Below are 20,622 nucleotides of genomic sequence, written 5' to 3' on the forward strand. Positions count from 1 at the left end.
GACGTGCCAGTTCATCTCTTACATTCGACTTAACCAGGGTCGCGCAGTACCGCTAAATGAACTGCCGAAAGCGTCAGCATTCTCACCCATTGCAGGGGTGTATGAATTTAATTACTTCCTTTCGGGCTGTTGCGAACACTGCACACGCCACCTTCCAGAGGCTGGCCAGATGCGTCTGCTACCAGGACTGGGAGAAGATGCAGTGCCTACCTCGATGATGTGCCTTTTTTCAGACTCCTGGCCGAACACCTAGTACACCTGGAAAGGGTCTTTGAGCGCATCAGGCAGCCGGATAACTTTAGGCCTAAAAAGTGTCAACATCGGCCAAAACAGAGTGATTACCTGGACACCAAGTTCAGGAACCATAAACCCCTACCAGGCCCCTACAGGCCAAGGTGGATGCTATCCAAAAGTGGCCTGTCCCAAAGTCAAATAAACAGGTCTAATCCTTCTTAGGCTTGGCCGGGTACTACATGCGATTTGTACCACACTACAGCCAAATCGCTGCCCCACTGACCGACCTGACCAAAAAGACCCAGCCAAATACAGTTAAATGGACTGATGAGTGTCAGGAGGCCTTTACCCAACTTAAGGCGACGCTCACGTCTGACCCTGTGACGCTAACTCCGCCAGCGAATGTATTGGCTTCCCTGCAATGGTGGACATAACCAGAAAACCTATGCATAGGCATCCCCTTCCATGAACATTCCCTAGTGCTCATGCTCACCACGGATGGTTCCCTGATAGGTTGAAGGAGCACACTTAGGGGAACACACGACACAGAGCCGCTTGTCCCTATTAGAGATGCATCTGCACATAAATCTTCTAGAGCTCAGAGCAGTCAGATAGGCCTGCTTTCACTGTCGCCCCATCATAAGGAACAAATGCATTTGGATCCTGATGGACAATATATCATGCATGTTCTATATCAACAGGCAAGGGGGAGCCTGATCGCACTCCCTATGCACAGAAGCCATCTGGTGATGGAATTGATGCATATAACATCACATAAAAATCACCGCTTCCTACCTGCCTTGGGTGTTACAATACTGCTGCTGACACACTCAGCAGACACTTCTCTGAGGAACACAAATGGGAATTGCATCCTACGATAATACGACAGCTCTTCTCCCACTGGGGCACCCCATCGATAGACCTGTTTGCCACAACTCAGAACCACAGGTGCCATCTGTTTTGCTCCAGAGTGGGACTTGAGATCCCATCCCTAGGAGATGCATTCCTCATTCCACAGAACAAATCCATCATGTACGCTTTTCCGCCAATCCCACTGATATGCAGGGTTCTGTTCAAGATCAGAGATGACAAGGCAAGGGTCATACTTATTGCCCCAGCTTGGCCCAGACACACATGGTATCCTTACCTGCTGCGCATGTCCATCTGTCCTCCAAGGACTCTCCCCAACAGGCAAGATCTGCTCTCCAAGGACAACGGTCGGCTTCTCTGCAGCTCCAGAAACTCCATCTGAGGGCATGGTTCCTTCGTGGTTTCAAACCTACAAATTAGCCTGTTCAATGCAGGTCCAGTATGTCCTCCTACACAGTAGAGGTGACTCCACTCGTAAGACTTACCTGCAAAAGTGGAAATGCTTCTCCATATGTTGCTTCCACAGATGCTTGACACCCTAGACTGCAACCCTCCCTGACATCTTAAACTACCTTTTAAAACTAAAACAGGACAGGCTTTTGCTCAGTTCTATCAGAGAACACCTCGCAGCTCTTGCCCCTTCCATGATCCGCTGGATGGATATTCATTTTTTGCTCACCCCACCATAAAACGCTTCCTCGTGGGCCTGCAAAATCTCTACCCTGAGATTCACCCACCAGCAGCCTCCTGGAATCTCAACCTAGTTCTCAGAGGTCTTATGAAACCTCCCTTTGAGCCCCTGGCTACCTCATCCATGCTCCACATGCCTATGAAAGTAGCTTTTTTGGTTGCCATAAAGTCATCAAGAAAGGTCGGTGAAATAAGTGACCTGATAACTTACCCTCCCTACATGATTTTCTCTAAAGACAAGGTTATGATGTGACCCCACCCCAAATTCCTCCCCAAGGTGGTGTCCACTTTCCACCTCAACCAGCCAGTACACTTATCTGCATTCCATCCCAGACCTCACAAGACTCCACAGGAAGCGGCATTACATACCCTCGACGTCAGATGGGCAGTTGCATTTTATCTAGATAGAACTAAGACATTCCATAAATCCCCTTGGTTATTTGTGTCCATTACCGAGAGATCAAAGGGTGCTGCTATCTCTAAGCAGCAGCTCTCCAAGTGGATCTCTGACTGCATCAGATCCTGCTCTCGGCCTCAGAATGCTCAACCACTCAAGGGCATCAGAACTCACTCTACTCGGGTGATGTCAACATCCTTTGCATTTCTCCACAATGTACATATTATTGACGTATGCAAGGCGGCCATGTGGATATCTGACCACACATTCGCCAAACATTATGCTATCACACAGGTTACCATGGCAGACACCATAGTAGGCCATACAGTACTGTCTACTATTATCACTGCCACAGCTCTAAAATCCGACCAACCATAGTGGGTACTGCTTCACATTCACCTGAAGTGGAGCACCTATAGGGAGAGCACTCGAAGAAGAAAAGGTTACTCACCTTGCAGTAACTGAAGTTCTACGAGATGTGTGTCCCTGTGGGTACTCCACTACTCACCCTCCTCCCCTCTACTTTGGAGTACTATCAGACAACTCTATAGTAGAGAAGGGGTGCGGGACATGTGCGCTCAAGCAGACCCTAATGACACTGCGAGACAGCAGCTGAGTGCATGCGTCTCGACCAGGCACTGCTACCGAAGATCTCTGATCAATGGCACCGGGATGCGGAGCACCCACAGGGACACACATGTCGAAGAACCTCAGGTACTGCAAGGTGAATAACCTCTTCTTTTTTGTCGGGGAGAAGGAGGGTGGGAGTTGAAAGAGTTTGCAGTGTGTTTCAATCAGAAAAATGTATTCCAAATTTGGATATTTTAGTTCATTAATTTTTGTAGTTACTCATAAGCAAATAAATCTAACACTTTTCAGCCTCAAATGTCATTCTACTCTGAAAAGTGACTGTAAAAAAGACATTGGGGTTGTCCCATGTTTACTGTCTTATACACTCATAGACTTTAAAGTCAGAAGGGACCATTATGATCCTCTAGTCTGACCTGCTGCACAACACAGGCCACAGAATCTCACCCACCCACTCCTGTAACAAACCCCTAACCTATGTCTGAGTTACTGAAGTCCTCAAATTGTGATTTGAAGACTTCAAGGTGCAGAGAATCCTCCAGCATATGACCCATGCCTCATGCTGCAGAGGAAGGCGAAAACCCCCCAGGGCCTCTGCCAATCTGCTCTGGAGGAAAATTCCTTCCTGACCCCAAATATGGCAATCAGCTAAAGCCTGAGCATGTGAGCAAAACTCACCCAAGAAAGAATTATCTGTAGTAACTCAGATCCCACCCCATCTAACGTCCCATCACAGACCACTGGGCATATTTACTGCTAATAATCAAAGATCAATTAATTGCCAAAATTAGGCTATCCCATCATACCGTCCCCTTCATAAACTTATCAAGCTTAGGTCTTGAAGCCAGATATGTCTTTTGCCTCCAGCTGCTTCCCCTTGGAAGGCTATTCCACGAACTTCAACCTCCTCGTTGATGTTTTAGAAACCTTCTTCTAAGTTTCAAGTCTACTTCCTGATGGCCAGTTTTATATCCATTGTTCTTGTGTCCACACTTGGTATTATTATTCCTCTCCCTCGCCTTGGTATTTATCCCTTCTGATGTATTTATAGGAGCAATATGATTCCTTCCCCTCAACCGTCTTTTGGTTAGGGCTAAACAAGCCAAGCTTCTTTGGTGTCCTTTCATAAGACGTTTTTCCATTCCTCGGATCTCTTAGTAGCCCTTCTCTGGCTACCTGTTTCAGTTTGATTTATCCTTCTTACCATTGGCGAGACCAGAACCTGCACACAATTTCCAGATGAGGTCTCGATCAGTGCCTTGTATAATGGTACTGACAGCTCCTTTCTCTATTGGGAAATACTCACCTGCATGGCATCCCAAAGGCCGCATTAGCTTTTTTCACGGCATATCCATTGGTGACTCAGTAGTCAATCCTGTGATCAAACCAATACTCTGAGGTCGCTTCTCCACCTCTTGTTACTTCCAAGTGATGCGTCCCCAGTTTATGAACAAAAATTTTCTTGTTGTTTATCCCTAAATACATAACCTTGCACTTTCACTATTAAATTTCCTCCTATTACTATTACTCCACGTTACAAGTCATCCAGATCTTCCTGTATGATATCCCGGTCCTCTCCTGTGTTATCCAGTACCGTCCAGGCTGTCGTGTCATCCGCAACTTTATTGGCCATTCCCCCTTTTTGTGCCAAGGTCGTAGATTAAGAATATTAAATAAGATTGGTCCCCAAACCAATCCCTGAGAACTCCACTAGTAACCTTCTTTCCAGTCTGACAGTTCAACTTCAGTATGACCTGTTGTATGTCTCCCTTTTAACTAGTTCCTTATCCACTTTTCAATTTTCATATTGATCCCCATCTTTTCCAATTTAGCTAATAATTCCCCATGTGGAACTGTATCAAATGCCTTACTGAAGTTGAGGTAAATTAGATCCACTCATAGAATATCAGAGTTAGAAGGGACCTTAGGAGGTTATCTAGTCCAACCACCTGCTCAAAGCAGGACTAATCCTGAGACAGATTTTTACCCCGGTTCCCTAAATGGCCCCCTCAAGGATTGAACTCAGAACCTTGGGTTTAGCAGGCCAATGCTCAAACCACTGCATCTTAATGATTTGATGAGTGTATGTGTGTCATGACCCATGGGTCTTGAGCCCAGGGCTGCAAAGTTTATGGGAGCAGCCATGTTCCAGCCCTCAATACAGCTGGCAATAGCTTACCTGAGACCCATGAAACCCAGCCCCAGTGTGAGGCTTTGCCCTTGAGGCTCGATTGGCAGAGTCCCAGAAGGGCTGATTGGCCTGGTGGCCCTACTTAAGCCAGCAGCAGGAGCAAGAAGCTGTCTGAACAGCTGGGCTTCACCCTGCTCTGGACTATGTGCTTCCTGCTCCCCTGACTTGATTTCCTGGCATTCTGACCCAGCATAACTCCTGGCATCTAACTTGTGGTTTCTGACCTTCAGTTTGTCTGCTACCTTTAACCCCCTGGTATCTTGACCTGGTCTGACTCTTGTTCCTGTCTTGTGGGTATGATCTCCAGTTTCTCTCCTGCTTCTGATCTCCCGATATCCTGATCCAGCCAATTCTTGACTACTGTCATGTGATTGCAAACTCTGGTTCTGACGGCTAGATCTGGCTGCCCATGACCTATTTGTAACAATGTGTGTTTGTTTTACAAGTAATAAGATATTCTTCCTCAAGAGATTTTCTGTATGTATTCCATTTCTGGTGCACCTGTTCCCTATGCCCTTAATAGCAGAATAGTTTTGAATAACAGTGTTCATTCTCATTGCTTTTCCCCACCAAGATACTGGTGACAGACACATCCTCTCTTGAATAGGGAGCGTATCTGGATTCTTTGATCCCTCAAGAAGTGAATCTCTTCATAAAAGTCCTGGAACTATGTGAACAGCTCGTAGCATGGATAGCGTTCCTATCCCTTCTTTGAGGAATCACCATACAAATACTGATTGACAATGCTACAGCAGTGTACTTCATCAACAATGAGGTGGGGCATGCTCCTTACCTCTCTGCTTGGAAGCAGTCCTCCTTTGGGACTGGTGCGTCAGCCATCAAGTCACACTGGTGTCCTTTCACTGGTGTCCCTCCACCTTCTAGGCCTACAAAACTCCCTAGAAGATCAGCACATTATATCAGAGGTTCTCAAACGTCACTGAATTGGGACCCTCTTCTGACAACAATGTTACTACATGACCCAGACCAGGGGGCACGGAGCCTGAGCCCTGCCACCTCGAGTAGGGGGAGAGGGGGCCGCAGCCCAAGTCCCGCCACCCTGGGTGAGGGTGGAGCTTGGGCTTCAGCCCAGGGTCCCAGCAAGTCTAATGCTGGCCCTGGTGACCGCATTAAAACGGAGTCACGACCCATAGTCTGAGAACCACTGCATTATACAAATGATGAATTGTAGACCAGGAACTCCATTCTACAAGACATCTTCTGCAAATGGAGACACTCAAGGGTATACCTGTTTGCCACAGATCAAAACAAGAAGTGTCTGATGTTCTGCTCTGGGGTGGGGGAAACAGCTCAGGCTCTCTGTCTGATGCCTTCCTCTTCTCTTGGACACTAGAACTCATGTATGCCTACCCTGCCATTCCATTGATACTGAGGGTTCTGAGGAAGCTCTGGCAGGATGCAGCTCTATTGATAATGACAGATCTGGGCCAGGGAATTTTGGTATGTAGACCTGACGAGCCAGTCAACACAGCCTCTGTTGTGAAATCCAACCTGTACCTGGGCTTTAGAGCCCAAGCCTCAACATCTACACAGCTGTTTTTAGCGCTGTAGCATGAGCCTGAGTCTGTAGACCTGGGCCCGAGTCTTGCTGTCATGGGTTTTAAAATACAGTATAGGCATACCCTTAGTGGCTATAACTTCAGCTAGAAGAATAGAAGCGACCCAGTCCCTCACAGGATCACCATATGGAGTATTCCATAAGGACATGGTGACTGTAAACATCACCCAAGGTTCTTGCCTAAAATTGTCTCAGATTTTCACCTGAATCAAGTTATCCACCTGAAGTTTTCTTTCCCATGCCTCATGCTAATCAAAGAGAAGCTAAACTACACCACTTAGTTATTGTCAGGAGTCTTCTGACAACAAGATCATTCAGGAATTCTAGCCTGCTTCTGTCCTTTGCTGATAGGATGAAAGGTCAACTTATATCCATGCAAAGACTAAATGGGTTTCTTTCTGTATTGGAAATTGCTATATGACAGTGTGTTTGAGTTCATGTACACAGATCAGGGCCTATTCCACCAGAGCTCAAGCAGCTTCTCCAAGAGACATTCTAGTATCTGAGCTGTGTTGAGCAGCTGCCTGGAATTCAGTTCCTATTTTCTTTCAGCACTACTGCTGGGTAGAAAACTCCAGATCTGATATCTTCTTTGACAAACCTGTCTTACAGTTATTGTTTCAGTAGACTGAGTAGCCGTAATGAGGACATGCCTACTCGTAAGTTACCAGAATTGGAATTCATTTAGACAATCTCTCAAAGACAAAATAACAGTTTCTTGCTCACATGCATTCTACGACCTGCCCTCCTTCCTTGTTACTGTGGATTCCTGGATTCCCTGAGTTCTATTTTAGTGAACAAATTGAAAAGCAATTGTGGCTGCCCCTCCCTTTATGCTTCCAGAGGGCATTCAGGGTGCAGGTATGGCCTCAATGGACATTGTTCTTGCAAAAGATTCGAGTCTTACCCACATGGGGTACGTGTGCAGCAGAATCATAGGACTGGAAGAGATCTTGAGAGGTCATCTAGTCCAGTCCCCTGCACTCATGGCAGGACTAAGTATTATCTAGACCATCCCTGACAGGTATTTGTCTAATGATGTAGATTTTACAGCCTCCCTAGGCAATTTATTTCAGTGCTTAACCACCCTAACAGGAAGTTTTTCCTAATGTCCAACCTAAACTGCTCTTGCTGCAATTTAAGCCCTTTGCTTCTTGTTCTGTCCTCAGAGGTTAAGAAAAAACAATTTTTCTCCCTCCTCCTTAACAACCTTTTATGTACTTGAAAAACTGTTATCCTGTCCCCTCTCACTCTTCTCTTCTCCAGATTAAACAAACCCAATTTTTTCAATCTTCCCTCATAGGTCATGTTTTCTAGACGTTTGATAATTTTTGTTGCTCTTTTGTGGACTTTCTCCAATTTGTCCACATCTTTCCTGAAAGGTGGCACCCAGAACTGGACACAATACTCCAGTTGAGGCCTAATCAGCACAAAGTAAAGCGGAAGAATTACTTCTTGTGTCTTGCTTACAACATTCCTGCTAATGCATACCAGACTGATGTTCGCTTTTTTTGCAACAGTGTTACACTGTTGACTCATATTTAGGGTGACGAGATATCAAGTGTGAAAAATTGGGACGGGGGGTTGGGGAGTAATAGGAGCCCATATTTAAAAAAAAAAAAAAAAAAAAGAAAGCCCCAAATATTGGGATTGACCCCACTTATTATGTCCTTCCAGCATGACTGTGAACCACTGACGATTACTCTCTGGGAATGATTTTCCAACTAGTTATGCACCCACCTTGTAGTAGCTCCATCTAGGTTTCATTTCCCTAGTTTGTTTATGAGAACGTCATGTGAGAGAGTATCAGAAGCTTTACTAAAGTCAAGATATAACACGTCTTAACACTTCCACCCATCCGCAAGGCTTTTCACCCTATCGAAGAAAGCTATCAGTTTGGTTTGATACGATTTGTTCTTGACAAATCCATGCTAACTGTTATTTATCAAGTTATTATCTGCTAAGTGTTTGCAAATTGATTTCTTAATTATTTGCTCCATTATTTTTCCGGGTAAAGAAGCTACGCTGACTGGTCTGTAATTCCCCAGGTTGTCCTTATTTCCCCTTTTTAGATTGGCACTCTATTTGCGCTTTTCCAGTCTTCTGAAACGCTTCTGTCTTCCATGACATTTCAAAAGATTGTCACTAATGGCTCAGATTTCTGCTCAGTCAGTTCCTTGAGTATTCCAGGAAGTATTTCATCAGGCCCTGGTAACTTGAAGACATCTAACTTGTCTAAGGGTATGTCTACACTACGGGATTATACCAATTTTACAGAAACCGGTTTTTTAAAACAGATTGTACAAAGTCGAGTGCACGCAGCCACACTAAGCACATTAATTCGGCCGTGTGCATCCATGTACCGGGGCTGGTGTTGATTTCCAGAGCATTGCACTGTGGGTAGCTATCCCATAGCTATCCCATAGTTCCCGCAGTCTCTGCCGCCCTTGGAATTCTGGGTTGAGATCCCAGTGCCTGATGGGGCAGAAAACATTGTCGCGGGTGGTTCTAGGTACAGCCTCATCCCTCTCTCCGTGAAAGCAGTAGACAACCGTTTTGCGCCTTTTTTCCTGGGTGAACTGCAAACGCCATAGCGCAGCAAGCATGGAGCCTGCTGAGCACAAGACAGCAATCATGGACGTTGCAAACACCTCGCACATTATCGTGCAGTCTATGCTGAACCAGGACCTGCAAAACCTGGCGAGGAGGAGGCAGCTACAGCAGCGCGGCGACGAGAGTGATGAGGACATGGACACAGAATTCTCTCAAACCGCAGGCCCCTGCACTTTGGAGATCCTGCTGGTAATGGGGCAGGTTCTAGCCATTGAACGCCAAATTTGGGCCCGGGAAACAAGCACAGACTGGTGGGACCGCATAATTTTGCAGGTTTGGGATGATTCGCAGTGGCTGCGAAACTTTCGCATGCGTAAGGGCACTTTCATGGAACTTTGTGACTTGCTTTCCGCTACCCTGAAACGCCAGAATACCAAGATGAGAGCAGCCCTCACAGCTGAGAAGCGAGTGGCAATAGCCCTCTGGAAGCTTGCAACCAGTTGTTCCATAACAAGAGCTAAAACATCTACTTACAACAGACGCCTCTCACGACTCGAATTATTTCTTGGGATGGCTTGTAGAGCGAAGTCCAATTGCCCTTGCTTCGCTAGCGCACTTCTATCCACAGAGTAGTGTCCTGTAAGACACGAACGTCACGAACCCTTCTGAACCGCAGCCCAGACCCACACCGCACGGCCACCGCCGTGAGGGACTGTGCCTAAGATTCGGTTTTGTAATACAAACGAATCTCCCCTGTCGCTTGGATTCACCACGCTTGCAACAGCCATCAAAAGGTACCCAAATGTTTACCTTTGTTACGGTTTACTATACGTATGCGGTGTCCTGTGCGGTCCGTGCAAGATAGGGATATGGGTTCCATTAGCGCCCCACTACAGTTATGGGAATCCCTACTGCAGTAAAAGCGCATGCCTATTCGGATAGTGAGAGACCTCGTTCCAATCAGTGTCACATAAGTCAGTCGTACATTATAACCTTGTCCTTCGTTAGACTGCAGCGCCAGCTTTTAATGATGCTTTGGTCCATGACGTTAGACAGACATTGGTGATGATGAAATGGCAGCCCCCACAGAGATTTCTCTGCTTCTATCTATCATGTCCTAAGGATAGTGTGAAGGGAAATCCCACCAGCTCCACGTCAAAAAGAGAAATTCTCCTCGAACCCTGAGCCTAACTGTCTTATTTGTGTTAATTGCATAGAGCCAGTTTTACCATTGAAAGCAGAAAGACCTATACTCCTGCCCAATAACGGTAATCTGCTATTTTTTTGTCCAACTACAGCTTGTGGAAGCATGGCATCGCCTCTCTATCCTTGATCATCTCTTAATATAGATTTACGGTGGTAAACTAAGTTAAACCTCTCAGTGTGTGTAAGCCTGTCGAATCAGCTCAATGAGATCCACTTAAGAGTTTCATATACACATCCGTAAATGTCCCTCATAACCTGCAAATGCGAAAAGTTTCCGCAGCCACTGGCGATCATCCCAAACCTGCAAAATTATGCGGTCCCACCAGTCTGTGCTTGTTTCCGCGGGCCCAAATTGGCGCTTCAATGGCTAGAACCTGCCCCATTACCAGCAGATCTCACCAAAGGTGCTAGGGGGACTGACACAGATGTTCGTCGTTTGAGAGAATCTTCTCTGTTCTTTCATGTGTCGCTATTTTCGTCCATGTTCATCTACGCCGTTCTGTCCTGTCAGCACCCCTGCTCTAGCGCTGCTGTAGCCATGCTTCTCCTCCTACGCTTTCACAGGTTTGGCTCAGTGTCCACGTTTCCTAGTTGAATCACATATGATCCTTGACTGCACAAAGACAGTATGTAGGCCGCAGGTATGGACCAAAATGAGTTTTTTGCTTCAATAGAGAACATTAGCAAGGTTCCGCTATTTTATCGGTACCATATGTCTTTTGCCTCCTGTTCTCAGATCAGGACTTCTCATCCATTTTGTCTTTAGCAGGCGCAGGCCTTTTAATTTTAAATCTGGCTTGTCTCGCAGATTTCAACCCAGGAAAAAGGCGACATAAACGGTTGTCTCACTGATCTCTTTCACGGAGAACTGAGCGATGAGGCTGTACTCTAGAGAGAACACATCCACACGCGATCAATAGTTTTTCTGCCCCGATCTAGCAGAGCGACATAGCGGGAATTTCATCAACCCAGATACTTCCAATGGCGTCAGGCAGACCGGATCTGGGCGGGTAACATATTTGGTGTTTTATAATGCACTTGGGATTCATGCTAACCATCTTATCACCAGTGCAAAGCTTCCTTGGAGAAAACTCAACGATGTCAAACGCAAAGCCCTTCGCAGGAAGAAATGGATGCTATCACGGCCGAATTAATGTGCTTAAGTTGTGGTTTAGAAGAGTGCACCCAGACTTTGTATGACACCAGTCTCGTTTAAAAAACCGGGTTCTGTTTATATAAAATTTCGAGTTATTGATTAATATTCCATCTACATAACCCGTAGTGTTTTGATCAGAAAAAAGCCAACTATTAGAGTTCAAGGTTCCTAAGATATTTATCCATTATCATGAAGTTTTAACCTGCGCTAGAGAGTCCTGAAATTGAAAATTACCTTTTCCTAGGGAAAACAATTTACATGAATCTTGCCACTGGATACTGATCCTGACCGCAGGAATAGTTCATCTAGAGTCCATTAAGTGACCAATTACTCTTTGTCAATGGAGTTGTCGAGCGGATAAGACATGAAGTCTGGTTAACTATTAAATTCATAGAAGAACTCTGGAAATAGGCGGCAAATATTAGTAGTGCCAATGACGAAAAAGGGGAATAAGCGACATATGCCTGCGCGGAATTACCAGTCCAGTCAGCGTAGCTTCTTTACGACCGGAATAGAACTAAGGAATGTGAAGCCTAGCCAAGAATAACTAAAAGAAATCAATTTGCAAAACTACTTGCAATAATACTGAACACTGTTGATTAAAAATAAACAGTTGAGCCCAGTGTGAAGGCGTCTTAATTGTCAAGAACAAAGTCTAGATCAATCAAACCAAAAACTGAGATCCCAGCTCTTCGATAAGGGTAGAAAACCAAACCCTTGGGATAACTGGTGGAAGTGGGCTGATAGACCGTGGTTATCTTAAATACCTTTGATCAAGTTTGAGTAACAGCTTCTAGATGTACTCTCTCGAACACACGTTTTCTTAAAATATACTAAAGGCCCTAAGGTGAAAACTGATGAACAACACATAATAGAGATGAATGATTATCGTAAATCAGAGAGGGTTGGTGTGCATATACCCTAGCCATAATCGCGATATATATCAGACTGCGCACAGCAGTAATAATCGTCAAGTGTTGCAACAGAGTCTTCAACTGATTCGTGAGAACAGGAGACATCTAATAATAAGTAGCTCCTGCCTTCTCAAAAGAAAAGCCAGTTTCACAGTAAATTCAAGTGTGATTATGATTGGTAAGCAATATAAGCCTACAAACATGGACTTGTTTACTATAGTACTTGACAGGTATTAATGTTCTATTTCTATATATAAATCCCATTATCAGCAGTAAGCTTTAACATGCACATAGAGAAGAGATTATACAACCTCTATTATTAGAAAGGTTTCTTAGGTTTTTGGTTGGAGTCCTTGATTGCTGCCTATCCTTGAGTGTCTCTGTCTACGTCACGGATCTTTCCTGTAATTGGGTACCACTCTTAACCACTCATTCAGATGAGTCTTTCATTGCGGTCAACTCATGATTTCCAAGAACAGTGTCTCGCGTCTTCTTTTTCCACGCCTACTGAATAGCCTTCGGGTATGGAGTAGGGAGCTTGAAAAAATTTGCAGCTGAGCAGGCAGAGGGAAAAAAGGAGAGAAGTATTTAAAAAAGATACAATTTTCAGCACAACTTAACTTCTTCACGGTGAACAACACATTCACCTTATATAGCACGTGATTCACTACAAGGTCGCATTTTGCATCTTAATATGAAGTGCCTGTCGGCTCTGGTGTTAGAGATCTCACAAGACGCAGGTCCGGGCAGCAGAAATGCAGCTTGCATGGTCCATGGTAAGCCTTGTCTTTCAAACTTCTGCAGCCTTCATATACACAGTGCTCTCCTTTCCAAATACCAAGCAAATCCCGTTCAGTGCTGTTTTTTCTGTTAACATGCAGCATGCAGAAACCACCGCCCCAATCCAATTCTGCTGGGATACGCTTACCCCTCCTCCCACCGTGTGGCTGGTATCATGGAAGATCACTGCTAACACCCCCCCTTCCCCTTCTCCCACCGCATGGCTGGTACATGGAAAGATCATGCTAAACACCCCCCTTATCCTCCCACCGTGTGGCGTAGCAAGGAGTCCTCTAGCAAAACGCAAAAGCTCAGCGCCAATCACACCCCCCACTGCTTGCTTAATGCCAAGGGAAGGAAATGTCTGTTAAAGGGCAACAGGCAAAAGAACCCCAGTAGGAATGGCATCTCTGTCCTCTTAATTAAATTCCGGAATTCACAGGTTATACACATAACGATATCACTCCTGAGGATAACACAGCGAGATAAAGAATGGATGTTGCTTCAATTCACAAATCGGGACGCATACGCAGCTAGGCTTTGTCATGCAAGATAGCTCGTGCTTGGCGTGTCAAGGTGTTTACCATGGAGGACGGACTAAGGCTGCCATGCCCAGAATTCTTCTGGCACAGGCTTTTGGGAGTACTTCCAGGAGAGCTTCATGGAGATGTCCTGGAGGATTTCCGCTCCATACCCAGACATGTTAACAGACTTTCCAATAATTATACTGGCCCGCGATGCATCCCAAGTCCTCAGGGCAAATTAATCGTTAAGAAACCTTGCCTTTTAAACCATGTTTATATTACAAAGGTACACTCAGCAAGTCCTTCCATGGCTCATTGCCTGGCTAGTGGCTGGGAGGGCTGGGGGTAATTCCATCAGGGTGAGAAAAAGCTCCTGGCGTTGGGAGAATGGAGTGCTGTGTTGCTCTCTGCAAAGCTCCCTCCGCTCCTCTTTCTCCTCTTCCCCGTCCATGGAAGTCCTCAGCCAGGCTGAGATTACTCCCACCTCGGGAATCCACGCAGGGTGGTGGTTAGTGGTGGCGGAGCCCTTGGAAATTGCCATGCAACTCAGCGTAGAAGAGCGCAAGTTTGTGGCCCTGCCTGGGACCTTCTCGTTTGCTTCTTGGTTTTCTGGTAGCTTTCTGAGTCTCCTTAACTTAACAGGGCAGCTGCACTGAAGTCCCCTGCCATCAATGCCCTCTCTGCCATCAATGCTGTGGAAATGTTTTTCAAATGTTTTTTGCCATTTCACTTTTGGACGGAGTTCTGTTAGCACGGAATCCTCTCCCTATAGCGATCAGAATCCGTATCTCCTTGCAGGGCCATGCTGGAGCTCTTTTTCGATTCTCAGGAGACTGCATTGTTACCTGTGCTGATGAGCTCTGCATGGTCACTTGTGCTGGTGAGTTCTGCACACTGGCCAAACAGGAAATGAAATTCAAAAGTTTGCAGGGCTTTTCCTGTCTACCTGGCCAGTGCATCCAAGTTCAGATGGCTTTCCAGGGCGGTCACAATGGTGCACTGTGGGATACTGCCCGGAGGCCAATACCGTCGAATTGCGGGCGCACTAACCCTAATCCGACATGGCAATACCGATTTCAGCACTCCTCCCCTCGTCGGGGAGGAGTACAGAAATCGGTTTTAAGAGCCCTTTATATCGATATAAAGGGCATTGTTGTGTGGACGGGTGCAGGGTTAAATTGGTTTAACGCTGCTAAATTTGGTATAAATGCATAGTGTAGACCAGGCCTAAGAAATTTTTAACTTGTTCTTTCCCTATTATAGCCTCTGATCCTACCTCGTTTTCACTGCCATTCACTCTTAGAAGTGCAATCCATGTGGACAATGAACATCTCGAGAACCGTAGTTACTTTAGGAAAGCTGTTCTTTTTCTAGCTGCCAGTTCTGCAAGTTCAATTTCAGATCTGAGAATCAAGCTGAGTTTTCCTTCTTGGTTATCATCACTAATAATAAAGTTTCTTCAGGTCAAATTGCATGCTGCATAGTCCCATTGTCTGATGGGTTTGTGCCAGTGTAATTGATTGGAGCTCAGTAAACAGTGCATTTGCTGGTGTACAAGAAAGAATGAACTATTTCTTTTAGCTATATTGGTTCTGCCTGGTTAACAAGAACAAAACTTTTGTGACCCTACGGAAGCAGATAGGACTGTGAATATATACAGGGAGCAGTTTCATTGAGTACTGTTTTTATATTGTCTCTTTTCAGAGAAGAATTGCATCTAAAAATGATACATAGTTTTAGTTCTTTCATAACTCAGAGATCTCAAGGGATTTTGCTCAAACTTCCAAAAATATTTCACCTTTGGGCTGAGATCAAACATGAACGTTTTGAGCCCCAAAGAAGATGGTTATGAGACAATTGTGTACGTTAAAATAAGGCTACAATGGACATCTGCACAAAATTGTAACTCACTTCACTGCCAGTTGTAACAACCTCAGACATACCATGCAGTGTTTCAGTCTCCCCTTAGGGAGTGTGCATGAACTGCTTGAGTGGACATTTGTAAGCAGGTATACATTTGTAGCTCATGTTTTCTAAAGGGCTTTTTTCTCCGTCTCTTCTGAAGGTCCCTTTCCTTGAACTTCATGGTGAGAGCACAGAGTATGTGGGACGAGCAGAGGATGCCATCATTGCGCTTTCTAATTATAGACTGCACATCAAATTCAAGGAGTCTGTTGTGAATGTAAGTTTTATTCATACTACTGCCATGATACAGGCATTCAGAATGAACTCAGATATTGTTCACTCTGCTTATGTGTTATAACCCTTCCGCTCCTGTGTATATCTTGTCTATTTAGTTGGTTAGCTCTTTGGGGCAGGGGCTGTCTGCTATTCTGTGTTTGCATAATGCCTAGCACAGTGAGCCCCATTTTTTATTGGTCTTTAGGCACCATCGTAATAACCATGATTAAGTCTACAAATCTGTCACGGAGGTAATGGATTCTGTGTTTTTATGAGAAACTCCACAACTGTATGCACTGCTACAGGCTGGGGACTGACTGGCTAAGCAGGAGTTCTGCAGAAAAGGACCTAGGGGTTACAGTGGATGAGAAGCTGAATATGAGTCAACCATGTGCCCTTGTTGCCAAGAAGGCTAACAGCATATTGGGCTGCAGAACTAGAAACATTGCCAGCAGATCGGAGAAAGTCATTATTCCCCTCTATTTGGCACTAGTGAGGCGACGTCTGGAGTATTACGTCCAGTTTTGGGCCCCCCACTACAGAAGAGATGTGGACAAATTGGAGAGAGTCCAGCGGAAGGCAACAAAAAGGATTAGGGGGCTGGGGCACATGATTTACGAGGAGAGGGTGAGGGAACTGGGCTTATTTAGTCTGCAGAAGAGTGAGGAGGGATTTGATAGCAGCCTTCAACTACCTGAAGCAGGGTTCCAAAGAGGATGGAGCTCAGCTGTTCTCAGTGGCAGCAGATGACAGAACAAGGAGCAATGGTCTCAAGTTTCAGTAGGGGAGGTCTAGGTTGGATATTAGGAAAAACTGTTTGACTAGGAGGGTGGTGAAGCACTGGAATGGGTTACCTAGGAAAGTCGTGGAAGCTCCATCCTTACAGATTTTTAAGGCCTGGCTTGACAGGCCTGGCTGGGATGATTTAGTTGGTGTTGGTCCTGCTTTGAGCAGGGGGTTGGATGAGATGACCTCCTGAGGTGCCTTCCAATCCTGATATTCTGTGATTCTATTGAAAATCCTAATAATTCAGCCGCACGTGGCTCTGGGCGGCAGAGGTTGGGCTTGAGCCCTGAGGGGCTTGGGCTTTGGCTTCAGCCCTGGGCAGCAGGGCTCGGACTTCAGTACTGATTTAGTGAATACTGCATTACTGTGTATATTTCCATGATTTATTGTTCTTTGCCCGCATCCTGTCCATGAGTTTTATTAAAAATACCCGTGTCAAAATCTTAACCTTCACCTTGATTAATAATAATATAGGAATTCAGAGCGAAGGGTACAATGAATCTTCTCTTTAGGTTACCTGAAGGGGATAAAACAGGTTAGGATGGCAAGAGCATTCTCTACAGAGAGCAAATTCATACTTAGTTACTAAAATAAGAAGCCTAATTTTCAGAGGTGCTGAGCACTCAACAGTTTCTGTTAACATCAGTAGAACTATAGATTCTCAACATCTTTCCAAATCCTATTTAGGAGTCTAACTTTAGACACCCATATTTGAAAATTTTGTCATGTGTGTCCAGGTTCTGACAATATAAAACGCGATTTACATAGCTTTTGTGCAGTCTTTTAAGTTACTAAATATAATGCTGACGAATAATCTGTGTAGTCTGACTGGCTAAAATATCAGCCATTAATTATATAGAACTACCTGGTACTTTGCACACAGTACAGAAGCGTACACATTGCACACTTGTGATAAAATAGAACCAGCAGATTAAATAAAAGTATCAAAATGCTTAATTTATGAACCACCTCCTTAGGCATTTCCTGAAGATTGCCTGGCTGGAGTTAATGTCATCGACTGCTGCGAGCTAATCAGGAAATGCCCATTGTTGGGCTGGTTGTTAAACAGCATAAGCAGTAACGTTGTTATTTTAGTGCTGACAAAAAACAAAGAAATTCAAGCATGAGTTTGACAATTGTCCTCCACTCAGTTAATTGTAGTACGTCACAAAGTAATCTGCAACATCTGCTGTATTTTTTGGATACATAACTTTGGTTCTTGATGGTATGTTAGCTTTAGTTTATGATGGTATGTCAGTCTTAACTTTGAGTGTTTCTTTAATCAGTTTGTGGCAGAGCCAATAACGTTACTTAATTTTCTTTTTATCATTTACATGAAGCTTTTTACCAATATTCTAAAACTAAAGCTTCATGCAAATATATATTATACTAGGTAGATTATAATGGCTCTAATAATGTACATGTGATTTGTGAATTTTTAAAAACTAATCCAAAGACATAATTATAATTGATCGTGTAAATTTTTTTAGTTCATGAATTGTGGACATGAGAAACTATACTGGTATATTTGTCAGACTAGTGTAACTTCCATCCATGTACTCTTGTCCATGTGCTAAAAATAACAGTCTGAGGATTTTGGGGGAAGGAGTCTCTTTGTTTTTCTGAGTTTAGTGTATTTTTCTCACTTTAAGGGCAAAAATTTGCAATAAGGGTCAGATCTTCAGTTGCAGCTAAGGAGCATGCAAGGCAGAGATGTATGAGTGTACATGTGCACAAAGTTAGTGTAAAGTTTATTTTTCATTTTGGAGCTAATCTTTTAATGTAAATTAGGAGCAACCTTTGGAATGCTCTAAGTTGCTACAGCTGTTAATAACCCATAAGGAGCAGAATGACGGCCAGGGATCAGCAAGACAAAGCCTCAACTGCACCCCTTTTGCTTCCACCAAGCCACCCTCTTTCGTCTGTGCTGGCAACAGAAGGGGAGGGGTGACATAGGAGCTATACTGCAGAGGATTTCCTGACACTGAATGACCCTCCTGGGGTCACGTAAGCTAGCTCTGTGGCTAAATTCTATTGGTGGTGATAGAGAATGGCTACACTGCACCCGAGAATCTAGTCCTGTGGGTATGTCTACACTAGAAATATAAATTGACTGATATTAGTCAGCCTAATTACTACAGTGGTTCATGTGCACACTACCCTCCTTGGGTCGGTGGTACGCATCCTCACCAGGGAGCACTTCCACCAACCTAAGAAGGACGGTGTGGGGGGCTGAGATCCAGGTCTCTCAGCTCTGCAGGCAGCCTCACAGAGTCCTGGGATCCCGGCGGGCTTCCCCCCTCCTACCCTGTTCCCTGTCGGAGGTTGGGGAAGCTGCCCAGGGCTTTCCTCCTCCCCTTTCCTCACTCAGAGCTGTGGGAAGGCAACCAGGGTCTTGCCCCCAGGAAGCAAGGTCCAGCTGCCCTCATTTCTTTCCCAGCCCACTCCCCCTCAGCCAGGCAGCCTTCTCCAGCTGTGAAATTGACAAGGCTGCCCGACTCCCAGCTGAGAGCATGGTCCATTCTCCCCTGCCTCTCAACCAGGAGCAGAGGGGCAGAGAGGGATGGGCAAAGCTGCCAGGGCTTCTCACCCTGACTCCTCACTGGCAGTGGGGCGTGGGAAAGCCTCCTGTGGCTCGCTGTGTACCACCTGTGATACAGCATGGCCAGAGGGCAGCATAAGAGTGTTAGCAGGGGGCCTTATTCCCTGCCAAGGGAGGAAGGTTTGCTTTAGATTAACTAGAACAGCTGTGGCCAATTAGAGCACCTGACTCCAATTAGAGCACCTGACTTCACTTAGAGCACCTGACTCCAGTTAGAGCACCTGACTCCAGTTAGAGCACCTGACTCCAGTCATGGGATATAAACCCCTGCTTCAGTCAGACAGGGGGTGGTAGTTGAAGGAGAAAGGTTGGATTGGAGCAGAGTGCAGATTGCAGAAGAGAAGAGTTTGTCCAGAGAGAAATAGAAGGTTTGGAGGAGTGCTGCGGTGGATTGGGAAGCCCAACAGAAACCCTAGGTAAGGGGCACCAGGCTTGTATAGAAGAGAGGCGAGAAGCCCTTCACAAGCTGACGGGTATGAGAGGGAAGTAACCCAGGGGAAGAAACCGCTAGTCAAGTGGTTCACCACAACCCCAGGGCCCCTGGGTTGGGACCTGGAGTAGAGGGCGGGCCCAGGTCCCTCCCTCTCCACTCCCCTCCTCCAAGGACACTAGGGGAGTGATTAAGAACTGGTTCAGAGGCAAGCAATATCGCCCTGAACCTACCCCAGAGAAGAGAAAGCGCGAGACCCAGAGAACAATACCGGCAATTTGCCACACACCCTATTGCCTGCCTCATGCAGGCATATTCTCAAACCTGTTTCTGTGGAGACTGGCAATCCTGGGGCCTTACAAATAACCCTCCAAATAAATTAAGGATCTCTGGCAGTCCAGGGGGCCTTGATTCTGACTCCTCCAGATCATTCGACGTTACCAATGGTGATGCCTAAAATGCTGCGTGAAGAGGAGGTGGCTTCTCTCTTTTATCAAAAGCATTTACAGATGGACTAAGAACCTGATTTACCATCGGATGAACATGTGGGGATGGCTTGAGCCTCCTTTCCTCCCGAGGACGCTACGCAGTTCCATGATTTGGTGGATCATATGGTGTCCACTTTAAATCTACCTGCAGTGCCTGTGTAAGAAACTTATCACCAAGTGTTTGATATCATTCAGACTACTTTGACGAGTAGACTATCCCTACCCATTTTGGATGGGTTGCTACAGCCAATTAAATCCATGTACACTATGCCTGCTTCTTGCCAACCTATTTCTAAGTAAGCTGACAAGTTGTATCAGATACCCTCTGAGGGTCTTTCCTACTTTCACACCCACCCTGACCGTTACTCAGTGGCAAATTATCAAGTAGTCATGGCCCATTACCATAAATTCCATTTATAGGAAAAGATAATATTTTTACAGGACTTGCCTAAT

At 45.3% G+C, this 20,622-nt stretch overlaps 1 protein-coding gene across 4 annotated transcripts in view; it reads left to right on the forward strand.

Moving 5' to 3' along the window:
• Positions 1 to 20,622, forward strand: part of MTMR3 (myotubularin related protein 3) — a 157,731-nt gene that overhangs the window by 57,448 nt on the left and 79,661 nt on the right. For all 4 annotated transcript variants that reach the window (XM_075059915.1, XM_075059916.1, XM_075059917.1 and 1 more), the window contains exon 5: positions 15,748 to 15,864. In XM_075059915.1, the coding sequence (XP_074916016.1) occupies positions 15,748 to 15,864 (117 nt within the window). The remainder of the gene's footprint in view (positions 1 to 15,747; positions 15,865 to 20,622) is intronic.

Source organism: Chelonoidis abingdonii, chromosome 22, assembly GCF_003597395.2.
Source record: "Chelonoidis abingdonii isolate Lonesome George chromosome 22, CheloAbing_2.0, whole genome shotgun sequence".
Lineage (NCBI taxonomy): Eukaryota > Metazoa > Chordata > Testudines > Testudinidae > Chelonoidis > Chelonoidis abingdonii.